The 15,117-nt window shown below is 37.4% G+C and overlaps 1 protein-coding gene across 1 annotated transcript in view; it reads left to right on the top strand.

Moving 5' to 3' along the window:
• The window catches only part of LOC150081755 (S-adenosylmethionine synthase-like), a 395,138-nt gene that overhangs the window by 21,578 nt on the left and 358,443 nt on the right, over positions 1–15,117 (top strand). The window contains 1 exon segment of the mRNA XM_090378855.1: positions 7,581–7,658. Coding sequence (XP_090234981.1) covers positions 7,581–7,658 — 78 coding nt within the window.

Here is a 15,117-nt window from a genome sequence, read left to right as displayed (position 1 = left end):
TGTCATTAGTATACAATCATTATTATACAATATACACGTGTCTCAAAAATATTGTTACAAACATTTAGGGGAGGTAGGTAATATCTAAAGGAATGTAAATCGCATAGGAATCCATAACCGGAAACGTCACTGTAAGTCGGTAGACGGCGCTGTTCGTCAGTTCGCCAGAGGGAAAATTTCTGGTTTACTCATTCAAGCAGTAGTTGCCGCACGAAGAGTATGCATCGATATACGAACTGTGAGCTTGCAGACATGCACCTAGTGTATGGATTAGCAGAGGGAAATGGATGAGCCGCTCAACGAATTTATGGAGAACGTACTGGACCACCGTTTGTTTGTGCGTGTGCATCAAAATTTGTGTGATTATGGGTCATTTAGAGGTAACAGGACCAGTGTGCAGGCAGACCACGTTCGAAGCGAACTCCAATCATGGAAGAAAGTGTGTTGAATGCCGTCCAGAATAAATAATCCTACTACTAGCACATGTGCCGTTGCCTCTGCCTTAGGAGTGTCTCGTTGCAGTGTACAGCATGTCTGGCACGACTATTCCTTACACCCCTTTCATCTCCAAAGGGTTCAGTTACTGCTCCCCCAAGATTATCCTGCACGTGTGGCTTTTGCCCAGTAGTTTCTCCAAGAAAGTGTTCAAGACTTGAATTTTCCAGCTTATGTTTTGTTCACGGATGAAGCTTATTTCACTCGGGAAGGCTTATTCAATCAGCACAATGCTCGTGTGTGCCCATGACAACCCACACGGTGTGCACCCCCATGCGGCACAATATTGCTTCGCAATAAATGTGTGGGCAGGTATGGTCGGTGACTGCTTAGTCGGCCCATACCTGTTACCATCCCGCATGAACTCCGCTAAATATCGGATCTTTCTTGAACAAGTTCTACTAGTGTTACTTGACGATGTTCCAGCAAATGTGAGACGCAAAATTTGGTTCCAACATGATGGGGCGCCTGCCCATTATGGAAGGTGTGTTCTCACTTGATTTATCGAGCCTTGATTTCTTTCTGTGGGGGGGCCCTCAAATCTATTGTGTATGAATCGCCTGTGGAGACGGAAATGGATCTCGTGGCGAGACTCGTCTGTGCTGCTGCTACTGTCAAAGAAACTCCAGGTGTGTTCGACCATGTCCGCCAATCCATGCTGCGTCGGTGTCACGCATGCATCGCGTCTCATGGTGGAACCTTCGAGCATCTTTTATAACATCATGAAATGCATACATTGTTAATATTATGTCAAATAAATGTTTGCCACTAATTACTGTGTGTCATTTCTGCTTCTTGTGTCTCTGCTACTACTTTTCCGTGACGTTTCCGGTTATGGGTTCCTGTGCGATTCACATTCCTTTAGATGTTACCTACTTCCCTTAAACGTTTGTACTATTATTTTTGAGACACCCTGTATATAGAAGAGTGGTAGAAAGAACTGAACCTTAGGAACTCCAGCATTAGTGGAGAAGTTAGAAGACAGAGAGCCATCTACCATCACCTGCAGTGAGTGGTCAGGAAGAAAACTGGATCTCAATTACAAAAAACAGTTGGCATACCATAAGAGGGAAGCTTCTTTAGAAGACCTTTATGCCAAACACGATAAAATGCCTTTAAGTTGTCAAGAGCAACTGTGCTTGAGTTTCACTTAACTTTTCCATTGAATTTCTTCCTAGATGGGTAAATAAGTTAGAATATCACCAGTGAATTAACACTGATGGAATCCATACCGGTGACTGATAATCAGAGGAAGGTTTCTAGATAGTTTAATAAGAGTTGGAGGTTAATTTAGCATTAGCATTAGTAGAGGCATTTGATGCAAGAAAGCAAGCTTATGCAGCATCAGCCAAAAAAAAAAAATTAAAAAAAAATAAATAAAAACTAACCACTTCCACTTCACCCCTCTGTTCGTTCAAAATACCTGTCCAGCTGAGCCTTAAACTTATTTAGGCTATAAACCTCCACCACAAGGGATGGAAGTCTGTTCCACCAACCAACCACCCACTGGCTAAAGGCAAATTTCCGCACATCTATCCTACATCTGTCTTTCCTCAATTTGAATTTATGCTCTCTCAGGTGATTTTTCTGAGCTAGAGGAAGAATCCCATCAGCATTGAGCATGCTTAAACCATTCAAGGCTTTATACACCTCTATCAGATCACCTCGCTGGTGCCTAGTCTCCAGACACTGTAATTTGCAAAACTTAAGCCTTTCTTTGTAAGAGCACCCCTTTGTTCCATTCACTAATCTTGTTGCCCTTCTCTGTACTCGTTCCAGCAGCTCTACATCCTTCTTGAAATGAGGCCTCCAGACCTGTATACAGTACTCTAGGTGTGGCCTGACCATCGCCTTATACAATGGAATAATCACCTCCTTATCCCTGCTGGAAAAATTCCTGTATATCATTTCTACATTTATTATTTCATTTATATATCATATACATATATCATTTCATTTATTTCTACATTACTTTAGAAAGAGTAGAAGTAATTGCAATGGGATGATAATTGGATGGGAGAGATTTGTAACCCTTTTTAGCAACTTGCTGGATATGAGCAAATTTCCAAGCAGAAGGAAAAACACCTTTGGAATAAGAAAGTGAAAAAAAGAGACAGAACAGGAGTAAGTTCAGGAGCACAGGTTTTAAAGACAAGTGGAGAAATACCATCATGACCCAGAACTTTCTTAGCATCAAGATTGTTCAAAATCTTGACATCCTTTTGACGGAAGACACCAGGAGGCATTGAATAGATTATACTTGGAATGGTGGGAGGTCATTTACCAAGATCATCAATACACGAGTTGGAAGTGTATTGATGATCTTGAATGCTCGGCTACTATTAGCGCAAGAAGCAAGTTTTCTACTCTTAGCCCATTCAAAATGTAGTTTGGACTGATTAATCTCTCTTTATAATTGGTAAGAGCTTTGGTGTAGGAGAAAACGAACCTGGGTGTTTGTATGCAAGCCTATTGCAAAATGCATCATTCTTATCTTGAACAGCCTTAGCCCATTAATTGGAAAGACAAGGTGTAGATTTATAATGAGATTTTAAGGTAGAGTGTGGAATAGCAAATTTCTTCCATAAAGAATACTTTCACTAACATGATCTGAGCAAATGTTAACATCAGAGGATTTGAAACAGAATTCGACCAGTGAAAAGAAGAAAAGAAATTTCTCATATCATCCCATTTTTCATTCTTGTAATGCCAAACAACAAGAGGTTGAGAATGGCTATAAGAGAAAGGCTCCATTCCAGAAGAGGTCATCACCGAGTTGTGATCTGAAGTGCCTAGAAGACCACTCACCTCGACAGTGTACTTAGAAGGGCTGTTTGAGAAAAGATCAGGCATGTTTGCTGCGTGGTTAGGATTGTCTGTTATTCTGGTATGTAATTGAATAATCTTGCGAGTCATTAGTAATTGCAAAAGCCTCAGCATCTCGACCATCTTGGTCCGTGTGACTAGAAAATGGAAGCCAGCTGGAGTTGAACGTTAAAATCACAAAGGAAAATTACATCACTGTTAGGAAAGTTGGGCTGGGGAAAGTCAAGCTTCAAAGAGTGGAAAAGAGTTCCAAGTGATTAGTGGAGTTGGGAGAACTAGAGAGGCAACAGATGAATAAGACAGTGTTGTGAAGAGATTTTAAGACAGAGAACATTGAAAAGGGGAGATTCCAAATTACTAAATCTCTGATAGTGAATATCAGATCTGGCATATGCACAAGTACCCACCTTTTGAAGCAAAAAGAATCATACAGTGAATAATTAGGATAACTGAGATGAGTCAACCGATAATTGCAATTCTATCAAAAAAAGTATCTGGGGTGTTTGGCAGACTGTAGGTGGAAATGGACATCATTAAAAATGGAGCTGAAGCCACATAATTGTGAAATGAACAGGAATGTGTTTGGGAGGTTTAAATCTTTTTGCAGATAGTTTATTTCTATTAGTTGCCATTATTACTACTAACAACCTCCCAATTGCATTTATTTCTAAGGCAAGCACCATTTCTTCGCTGACTCAACTTCTTTTAGTACTGCACCAAGTTTTAATTTGAGATTTTTACACTCCTTACATCAGTTGCAAAGAAAAGAATTGTCAGTGTAGCTTGGTTTCTCTACTATACAGACCTTAGAATACATTCCACAGGCTGTAAAAGCGACAAAATTGAAGACCCATTCTGGAAATGCCTGCAGGCATTTTCTTGTGAGTCATGATATCCTTGTACAGTGTATTGAAATTGGATCCTATAACATCCATTATTTAGGTGAAATTTTAACTTAAAGGTTACAAAATTCAAATTTACAATATACAATCTGTCCCCGACATACATAAGAGGTATGTTCCAAGACTTCTTATGTAAGTCAATTTTTACATAACTTGGGAATGACTAATAAAATATTGCTACTATATCACTGATATGTCAAAATTACAAAAACCACATAATATTCTCAGAAGAATGAAGAAAAGTAGTTATAATAACTTCATCTGTTTCGTATGCTTTTTTTTTTTTTTTTTTTTTTCTCTCTTTATAAATTTTGCGATAAGCAATCTTGAACTTTTCTTTCTGTTTTCAAGAAACTTTCAGTGTTTTCATCCATTCCATCAAACATAGGCCTTCCTGAATTTTACAAAATGCTTCTGCCATTTCCTTTAATTTTAACTGCTTCTTGGGTTGCTCCGGTTCCTCAACGGATTTGGCTCTCCCTTGCTCCTCAAAAAATTTGCGCATTCAACTGGAATAGGTCTTCTGTTTTTAAATCTTCACTCGTTCATCCACAAGCTCGTCTAAACCTTTGTTCTCCAGGAGAACTTCTGGGCTAAACAGAGCCCAGAACTTCTGGGCTAAGTTTACAATTTCTTTGGTAACAGAAGACATTAGCTCATCTTTGTTGAAGCCTTCATTGTTAAGCTCGGAATTTTTTAGAATATTTTTCCAAACTCCGCTCATACAAGTTGTCATATCATTCCAGGCTCACGAAATGTTGTGTATTCCATCAAAGATGTTAAAGATCTAGAGTATAATTCTCCAAAGAAATAGCCAATGGGACACAGTCCACGTGGCTTAAATATTGCGGAGGTTTCTCTGAAGTGCTTCAACGTAGTTCACCTGTCTAAAACATGTTGAATATTTCTTCAGAATTTTTAAAGCAGAAAATTAAATTTATTAACTAGATTCTAGTTATGCCACAGGTTATTATCCAACATAGTTTTTATGGGAACGAAAATAAAAACTTATTATTCCTTCATTCGACTTCACTCTTAAAAATTTTACAGAAAGTATCTTTACGATTTTACCAAAAAAAAATGACACAAGTCTGAATTTACATGACTTGGGAATGGAAGTTGGGACTAACTGTATTAGAGAATTTAAATTAGCAAAAGTATTACAAAAATGAAACTGTAACTAAGACTTTATCCACTAGTGAAGTTGAAATATGCTACCTAAGTTACTGTATTTAATTTATCTGAAATAATTTCACTGTTTAACTTATCAGATACTGTAGAAAAGTTAAGAATTAAATTCACAAAATTACTGAAATAACATTTGAAAATTAGTATATGTGTGTTCAGGACGTCATAAAAGTAATTAAAAAAATGTTATCTGGATTTTAACATTTTCTTTGATTAGTATAAGCTGAATGCTCTGTGTTAATGCAGGACATTCATTACAGGTCATGCACCGATATACTTCAAGCAGAATTAAAGTTAACTTACAACATTTTTCAGAAAAAAAAAAAAAGTCAAGCAGTGGTGCATCTAATTTTATTGATTCATTTTTGAAATTAATGTTTTTTTACCATTTGGATAATGCAACATTTTAATTTTTACATACTTTGGATCTAATTTCTAAACTTGTTACAAAGACTGTGTTCTAGGGTCCAATCATTAGACCATACAGAACATAAAGAGGACATAAGAGCATCACTGGACTCTGAAATGATTCCGTTGGATTGGAAAAGTGCCAATACTTAAGGGCGGTTCTAAGAGTGAATTGGAAAATTACTGGCCGATTAGTCTAACTTCGGTAGTAGAGAAAATCATGGAGACAATGATCAAGGGTGGAATTCAGGATCATTTAGATAGAAATGAAATTCTAAAGGATACTCCGCATGGTTTCTAAAGGGAAGATCATGTTTAACTAATTGGTCAGCTATTTTGACAGGATCACTTAAGAGCTGGACTTGGAATAATTTCAACATTGTTTATTTGGATTTCAGCAATGAATTTGACTCAGTCCCACATGAGCGGTTACTTTATAAGCTGGAACAGGTTAGAATCACAGGGAAAATCCTTAGACAGATAGCAGGATGGCTTCAGGGCAGGAGGCAGAGGGTTGTGATAAATGGTTATTCCTCAAATTGGGTTGATGTAAGAAGTAGGGTTCCCCAAGGATTAGCACCACTGTTGTTTTTGAATTTCATAAATGACTTTGATGAAGGGATAGAGGGTGTGATGTCAAAATTTGCAGATGATATAAATATTGGTAGAGTAATTAATGACCGCTGCTTCTTCAGAGTGACCTAGATGGACTTCAGGAATGGTCAGAAAAATGGCAGTTATGTTTTAATCCAGTTTTGCACCTGGGGAACAGTAATCCCAAATTAACTTATACACTTGGCAGAGTTGAACTAAAGCCGGTAGTAGAGGAATTGGACTTTGGTATTACGATACAGTCATACACGAAGCTCTCCGAGCATTTTAGACTGGTTGCAAGGAAGGCCAATGGTGTCCTATCAATGATTTATCGAACAATTGCATGTAGAGATAGGATGTCATAATCCCATTATATAAGGCTATTGTTAGACCACACTTGGAATACTGTGTTCGTATATGGAGACCACATCTAAAGAAAGACATTGTGCTTCTTGAAAGGGTGCAAAGACGGGTAACTCACTTGGTGAGACCGGCAAAAGGGTGTCCATATGAGGAAAGACTTCGAAAATGTGGGTTGCAGAGCTTGGAAACTAAGCACCTTAGATGAAATTTGATTGAGATGTTTAAGGCTCTGAGAGGCATAAGCAAAATGAATGAGGACAAAATTTTCACGGTTATAATTGATTCTAGAACAAGGGGCCATAATTTAAAGTTATAGAGGGGGAATGTTTAGACTGGATTGCAGGAAGTTTTATTTTAGCCAATGAGTTTAAATTACTGAATAATTAGTTGGATAATTGCCTATGAGTGGAGGGAAACACATAGGCTGTCTATTTCCTTTTCTCTTATTATTTTATTTTATTATTTATTTTTTTGTTATTTTTTTCGGCTGGTGCGGCATAAGCCATAGGCTTCCTTGCACCATGTGGCCGTTGCTAATACTATAATACTAACATAGGCATTAATTTTGCATTATCAAAAGGAGTGATTAATTTGAAAAATTAATCCATAGATAATCCTTCTCAAATTATATTTTAACCACTTTTGTTACAATAGCTGTGGTACCACTGTCAGGTTATGACGAGTACAATCATTTGAAAACAAGATGTACAAGGTGGGAGGCCACTATTACCATGTTATTATTGCTCATATTGTTTAATTTCTTTAAATAAATTTTTGATAATATTTAATAATTTCCTATTTCAGATAAAATCTGTGATCAAATAAGTGATGCAATTTTGGATGCACATCTCACTCAAGATCCCAATGCTAAGGTTGCTTGTGGTAAGTTTTCCTTAACTGATTTGTTTGAATAAATTTCCTGAGATTTTTAGTAAATATCTGATTTTAAGCCTTACCTTTTTTTTTTTTTTTAAGATCACCCATGATGGTAGATGACTTTCATCAACCGGCGAAATACCACCACTTTGCTTATTGGAGGCTTGAAGTGGTGAAACCCATGTGTAGTCTCTAGAAAAGTTTCCGGCATCCCCCTCCCCCCACACTTCTCGTTCAACCCATGCACGGTACTAAGTGCTATAGGTTTGATACCTTTCGTGTTTGGGGTTTTCATAAAAAAAAAAAAAAAAAAAAAAAATGATAGTATAGTATGATGGTTTTGCCATTTATAGCAGACTCTCGATTTCCCGGGATTGGATTAACCGGGATACTTCAAAGACTCCAAATTAAGAGAGAGAGAGAGAGAGAGAGAGAGAGAGAGAGAGAGAGAGAGAGAGAGAGAGAGAGAGAGAGAGAACAAATGTTTAGTTTGTTTTAGTGCGTTGCATCGATTGTTGTGGTCCGTCACGCCACAAAAGGACAAATTTTGTTTCGATATTTATGTCAGGGATGTCAATTTTTTTTATAGTAAATATATATATATATATATATATATATATTTTTTTTTTTTTGTTTAGAAATCGTGAAAATGATGGGTGAATGCAAGAGTTGCGCTTTCAGTTAAACAAAGACTTGAAATTATTCAAAAGTGTGAAAACGGTGCATCTGTTAAATCTCTAATGAACCACTATAATGTTGGTGACCAAACCATACGCGACATTGTAAAAAATAAAAGGAGGCATTGTATTGGACACACGAGTAGTATGTGGTAAGTTTTTTATCTATTGCCAATTTTTTATGTAGGTTGCTGAACATTTTATGATACAGTAAGTCCCCGACTTACGCAACTACGGATTTACGTAAATTTGTTTTCACTCAATTTTTTTTTTTTTTTTTTTTAGGATTGTAAAATTTAAAACAACAAGTAATAATAATAATAATAAGCAATCAATAACGACGAACACGGCATGCACAAATTGCACAAGTGAGTTCGGAGTAACAAGCAAAAAAAATAGGAAAAAAAAGAGAAGATTCTTACAATTATTTATGGGTTTTTTTTTTTTTTTTTTTTTTTTATATGACAAGATTTCAGTGAAGGGGACACACACTTCACCATAATAACGTAAAAACCCACAGAATTCCAGCTATTGGTATTATCGCAAATGTAATAAGATCGAGTTTACTACCTGTTTATAATAGATTGCGCTAACAGAAATGCCCAATAAAACGGAAAGTGCAAATTGTTAACCTCCAGAAATTTGTATTAGTAAAATGTGGGCTTGTGCAGGGTGATAATAGTGAGTTTTCACCTTAACCCTGTGAGGTTCTTTACAGAAAATTTCATTTTGACTGTTATCATCGTGCCGATGAGAGAATAAGTGATAGCGCTACTAGTAAATCTACCAACAAAAGGAAAGTGATCGATTTGGATCAGAAAATTACTAATAAGGATGTATGAAAATGATCAAACATTAACAAGTATCACGCTGAATTCAGATTTGTCAATAATAATATAGTAGCAATATGTTACTAGTCATTCCCGAATTGTGTAAAACTTGATGAAGTAAGAAGTCCTGGAACGTATCTCTTACGTATGTCGAGGACTCCTGTATTTTTGAATTAACCGGGAAATTGATTATCCGGGATTTGTTTTTTACCATCTATCCGAAAAAATAGTCTACTGTCCTTTGGAAAAGGCTGGGTTTGAATTACATTGGTGACTGCAAGAATTATTAACCTGACACTAGTGGCTGGCCACCTGACAGGTGTCTGTTGATACTAATATTCCCACATTAACTGTTAATCGGTGATTAAGAATCTGAGATTTTTACTGCAATAATTTCATAAAAAGTGATTTTCTTATGGTTTTCACATAGAAATTGGGTGTGAGAACCCACCAGGTGCCGCTCCACTATCATTCTTGCAATTACTGTATATGGATTTTGCTTCAGAAATGGCATGGTACTGGACAAGTGCTAATGTTGTTGCACTACCAATTTTTTCTACAGATGGGGTTGCTACCATTGCCAGGTTAAAGGTCTAGAGAATTGGAGCTGGATTTACTAATTTCAGGTGGAAGGACTAAGAATTTTCCCCTATTATTCTGGTGTTTTTTCAGTTTGCGAAATATGCCAATTGGATTGTGAGTTATACAGACACTTGAACAGACAAAAATGTACATAGGTGTGGAAGGCAAATGAATTGATGTCCTGGTACCAGTTCTTAAAAAAAAAACCTTCTCGTTACATGTCCATTACTGTCCAAACAATCATTAGATATTCTCTTAAAAATAAATGAGATTAAACTTGAAGTAGAGATCCTAATAAAAATACATTCAAGGGGCCATTTTATTAGATACACTTAATAGCTAGTAGGTCCCTCTTAGTCCACAGAACAGCCTAGGTTCATTATAGTATGGACTCAACAAGATGTTGAAAGAGTGCCGCAGAGATGCTGATCCATCCATCCATTTTAACTCAGCTGCTTTCCAGATTTGTTGTAAATTTTGCTCATATTCATCTATTTCTTAAAAAGGGCAACAAATCCATCCCATCCAATTATTGTCCCATTGCACGTAGCTCTACTCTCATTCCTCAGCTGTAGACTCTGTCAACTGCCAGCTATCTCAAAACCTTCCACCTGATTAATGATCACCAATATGGATCCTGTCAGTGTCAATCTTGGTGATATGTTGGTTTATCAATCTTTGGACAGATTCAATGAAAAAATTTGGTGAAACTCAAGTAGTTGCTGTTGACATTTTTAAGGCTTTTGATAATTTTTGGCATAAAGGTCTAAACAAGCTACATCTTATAGATTGCTGACTTTCTTGCAACTGGGTATCCAGGTTTCTGTCGGTGCTCACTGTGATTGGTAGATATCCAGTTTTTTCACTGCAGCTGAGGGTAGATGGCAGTCTATGTTCTGATTTCTCCACTAATGCTTGCATTCCCTGAAAGATTAGTTTTCTTCCTTTTTATTAAATTGATGACCACCTTCCACCAACTAGAAATCCTATCCATAATTTTGCTATTTGCACACACAATTCCACTTTCCAGTTGGAGAAACCATGCCATGCTCTTCACATATCCAACACCAATTCCTTTAATGCTGATCTCTGGTATTTCCAGATGCAATTTGGCTATAGTAGCCTTTGCACTATTAAATCACCACTCTGGTTCCAAATTCTGGTAATTCTCCAATGGGACAAAGATTCATCATCATCAGCCATTTTCAATCCACTGCAGGATTGAAGGCCTCTCCATCAACTTTCCAGTTCCTTCTGTTTTGTGCAATGGCCATCCATTTGTTACCCACAAACTCATGAATTTCATCTGTCCATCTCCAACGTTGTCTTCCAGGTTTTCTTCTAGCTCCTCTTAGGTACCATTTTAGTTTTGATAAGAATGTCTTTTACTTGAGTTTACTGCCTAATCCATGTGTTTCTCTTCTTATCTAACCTAACAGTCTGATTCTCAATATAATTCGTTCCATTCTTTTGGTGAGTGCCCAAGTTTCACTTCCATAAGTCATGGTGGGTAGTATACATTGGTTCATTATTTTACGTTTCAGACAAATTGGGATATTACTCCTCAGTGTGTGACTATATTTCCTGAATGCTATCCATCCAAAATTTATTCTTCTCTTGACTTCCATCTGTTTATCATTATTACAGCTAATGACTTGTCCCAGATAAGTATATGACTCCATCTTTTCAATTACTGCTCCTGCAATCATAATCCCTTTCTGTGGCATACTTGTTCATCATTACTTTTGTTTTAGCCATATTCATCTTTACACTAAAAAGACATCTGTGGTCAGGAAATATATCCATATTTGATGCCTCCAACTCTGACGAATTATAACTTTATAAACATACAATAAAAATACAATAAATCATACGAATATATTAAAAATAAAAATATTATACATTAAAAGCGTTAAACCTGTACTACTGTAAAACTGAAGCTTTCAGCAGCATCTGCTGCCTTTCTCAACATAAGTAGTGCTGCATTAACAATTTATTATAAAGTACTAAGCCCAGCAGACCCAGGGCATACTATGGTACCTGCACATGCTCCGTTTCCATGTGTTTCATTTCATTCTCATCAACCGAAATTCAAACGATATTCAACTTAGTCCAAAATCCTTACCAACTCTGCATAACCGATTAAGATTTTCCTCTAATTCTTTGGGATCATGGCTTATGAACAAAATGTCATTTGCAAATCGTGAATGGTTTAGGTACTCCCCATTTACATTGACTCCTTTCTGCAACCAGTCTAATCTTCTGAATGCTTCCTCAAGGGCAGCAGTAAACAATTTTGGAGATATTGTGTCTCCTTGTCGAACTCCTTTCCCAATTTTAAACTTGCTACTGTCTGTCTAGTCTAATAAAAGAAGTAGCATTCTCATATATTTTCTTCAAAATCATAATGTGTGGTGTATCTATGCCTTGTCTTTCCAGTGCCCAAAGCATTGCCTTATGCTGTATGGAGTCAAATGCCTTTTCATAATCCACAAATGCCAGGCATAATGGTGTTTTATATTCATTTGCTTTCTCCATTAGCTGTGATATTACATGAAGGTGATCCATAGTTGAGAATCCTGTTTTGAAGCCAGCTTGCTCTTTCGGTTGATTCTCATCAAGTATTCTTTCTAATCTGTTAGTAATGACCCTTGTAAACAACTTTTAGATGTGGGATAACAAGCTAATTGGTCTATAATTTCCAATTTCTGATTTATCTCCTTTCTTATGCAGCAGAACTATCATTGCATTATTCCACTCCTTAGGCATTTTCTGAAGAGTCTTGCCCAATTTTAACAACTCTACAGTAACTTTAACTTCCCCCGGGGCTTTCTGATTCTTCATTTTCTTCAACGCATGTTCTACCTCATCAGGAAGGATATCGGGTATGTAGTATGTGTTACTAATTTGCGATCCATCTTCCCCACTGCTGGCATCATCCCCTCGCTCCTTGTATAATTTTCTATAGTAGTCTTCTGCTATTTGAATTATGCCTTCTCTGCTGTTTATAAGTACACCATTGCTGTTCTTCAGTTTCAGTATTATTTGTCTTTCTGCTGATTTAAGTCTTTTGTTTCCCCTTAATGCTTGTTTCACTTTTCTTGTGTTAAATCTTCTTATGTCCTCTCTGAGTCTCTTTCTAATGGCTTTGCATAACTCAGTATACTCAATTTTCTCCTTATCAGTGTTTATCTTGCTCTTCATTTGCCGTCTTTGGTTCGTCATGACAAGTGTTTCTCGACTAATTTTTTCTTCTTTCGATTTATTTTTACCTATAGGTTTCTTGGGCTTTATCACCTTCAGAAAGTTGTAATATTCCTTGTCGATATCTTGGTCCTGAGCAGTCTGCAGAAGCTCAAACTTGTTCTTAAGTTCCACATATTGCTTTTTCTCCTCTTCTGTTATCACAAAGACCTTCATATTATTTACTCGAGTCAGTTTTTTTCCTTTCTTTTCTTACATCTATATCAAGTGTGCATCTTACCATTCTGTGATCATACTGTAGATTTTAGTGTTTTGCACCAACCTTACGTAAAAATAAAAACACAAAGGAAACTGGACTTGTAATAACTGTGTTTATAATAAATTATAATAACCTGTATTTACATTAAATTTAACTTTACGATAAACTATACATATAAAATATTAAAATCTGCTACATTAAGAACAATAAAATGCATTAAAATATACTAAGTTAAAAGCGATAAAAAACCATAGCTTTTAAAGGCTCCAGCCTTCTTCAGCGGTATTTTCTTATTCTGCAGTACATCTTTAAATATCAGCAGGTTCATGGTACTCATCACGTGTTTCATTCTCACGCATTCCGTTCTCTTGCGTTGTGGAACCGGAAGTGGCTCGAGCGGGAGTCATACGGAACCGTTCATCCCTTCTGAGGATAGTGGCCTCAAAGAGGGGATGAATCCGCGTACCTCTATCTCTATTAATGTTGATTGTAGAACAGATCCGCAAACTCTCGAGCCACTTACGGTCCCAGAACTTATGCGCCCGATCGGTGATGATAGCATCGTCCGGGGAGATCTGGTGCTGCTTCTCCCAAAAATGTTCGGCCACGGCGGATTTGCCATACTCCGCATTTCTTATTGCCTTAGTGTGTTCCCCCAGACGATCTTTGAGACGGCGTTTTGTTTCCCCTACATAACATTCCCCACAATCCGGGCATCTAATGCTATATACGACCCCACTTGTGTTCTCTTTTTGAATGGGGTCCTTAACCTGAGACACGATTGTGTGCAGCCTCCGCCCCGGAAGCTGCACACAACGTGTCTGGTACTTTCTTAGTATTCTAGCTATATGATCAGTCAGACCCGGATAATAGGGAATGTATGCAGTGGATGTTGGTGTAAAAGACTCGCCTCTCCTCTGATTTCCTTTAACATATTTATCTATAATCCTCTGGGGGTAACCACATTTTGCAAGATCCGTCGTGACCCGTTCATACTCTAACTTCCTATCATCGGAGGTACTACAATGTGATTTTGCTCTATCAACTAATGTTCTTATCACACTGTTCCTATGATGGTTGGTCTGAGCTGAACTGTAGTGCGAATACTGCCCTTTACACATGGATTTCCTGTATACCTTAGTCTTTAGCTGTCGGTCTTCCCTACAGACCAACACATCTAGGAACGGCAAAACTCCTCCTTCTTCTGCCTCCGATGTAAATTGTATGAATGGGGAGAAGCCATTTAAGATGTTCAACACCTGATCTTCACTCCCCTTCCGAATGATAGAAAACGTATCATCTACGTACCTTTTCCAGGGGTGCATAGGGAGAACACTACCATTAAATATTCTGGCCTCAAGCTCCTCCATAGCTAAATTAGCTACAATTGCGCTAATGGGGGAGCCCATGGCTGTACCATTAACCTGCTTATACATAGTATTGTCAAACACCATAGTGGTGCTTGAGAGGCATAACTATTCCTTTCCCAATATCCTCTAGCTCTAGTTGTGTTCTAGTATTTAGGGTGGTGTCCCTCCGTAATGCCATGTGTGCACACCACACCACATGGTCAATCGGAATACATGTAAATAGCGATTTCACGTCGAAAGATATCATGATTTCATTCTCTTCTATGCGTTGGCTTCTAATAAAATGCACAAAATCTTTACTATCTTTAATACTATATTCAGAAAGACCGACAGCTAAAGACTAAGGTATACAGGAAATCCATGTGTAAAGGGCAGTATTCGCACTACAGTTCAGCTCAGACCAACCATCATAGGAACAGTGTGATAAGAACATTAGTTGATAGAGCAAAATCACATTGTAGTACCTCCGATGATAGGAAGTTAGAGTATGAACGGGTCACGACGGATCTTGCAAAATGTGGTTACCCCCAGAGGATTATAGAT

The sequence above is a fragment of the Mastigoproctus giganteus genome, chromosome 8 (assembly GCF_048544385.1).
Source record: "Mastigoproctus giganteus isolate SK-2022 chromosome 8, ASM4854438v1, whole genome shotgun sequence".
NCBI lineage: Eukaryota > Metazoa > Arthropoda > Arachnida > Uropygi > Thelyphonidae > Mastigoproctus > Mastigoproctus giganteus.
This window is presented reverse-complemented; position numbering and strand designations above follow the sequence as displayed.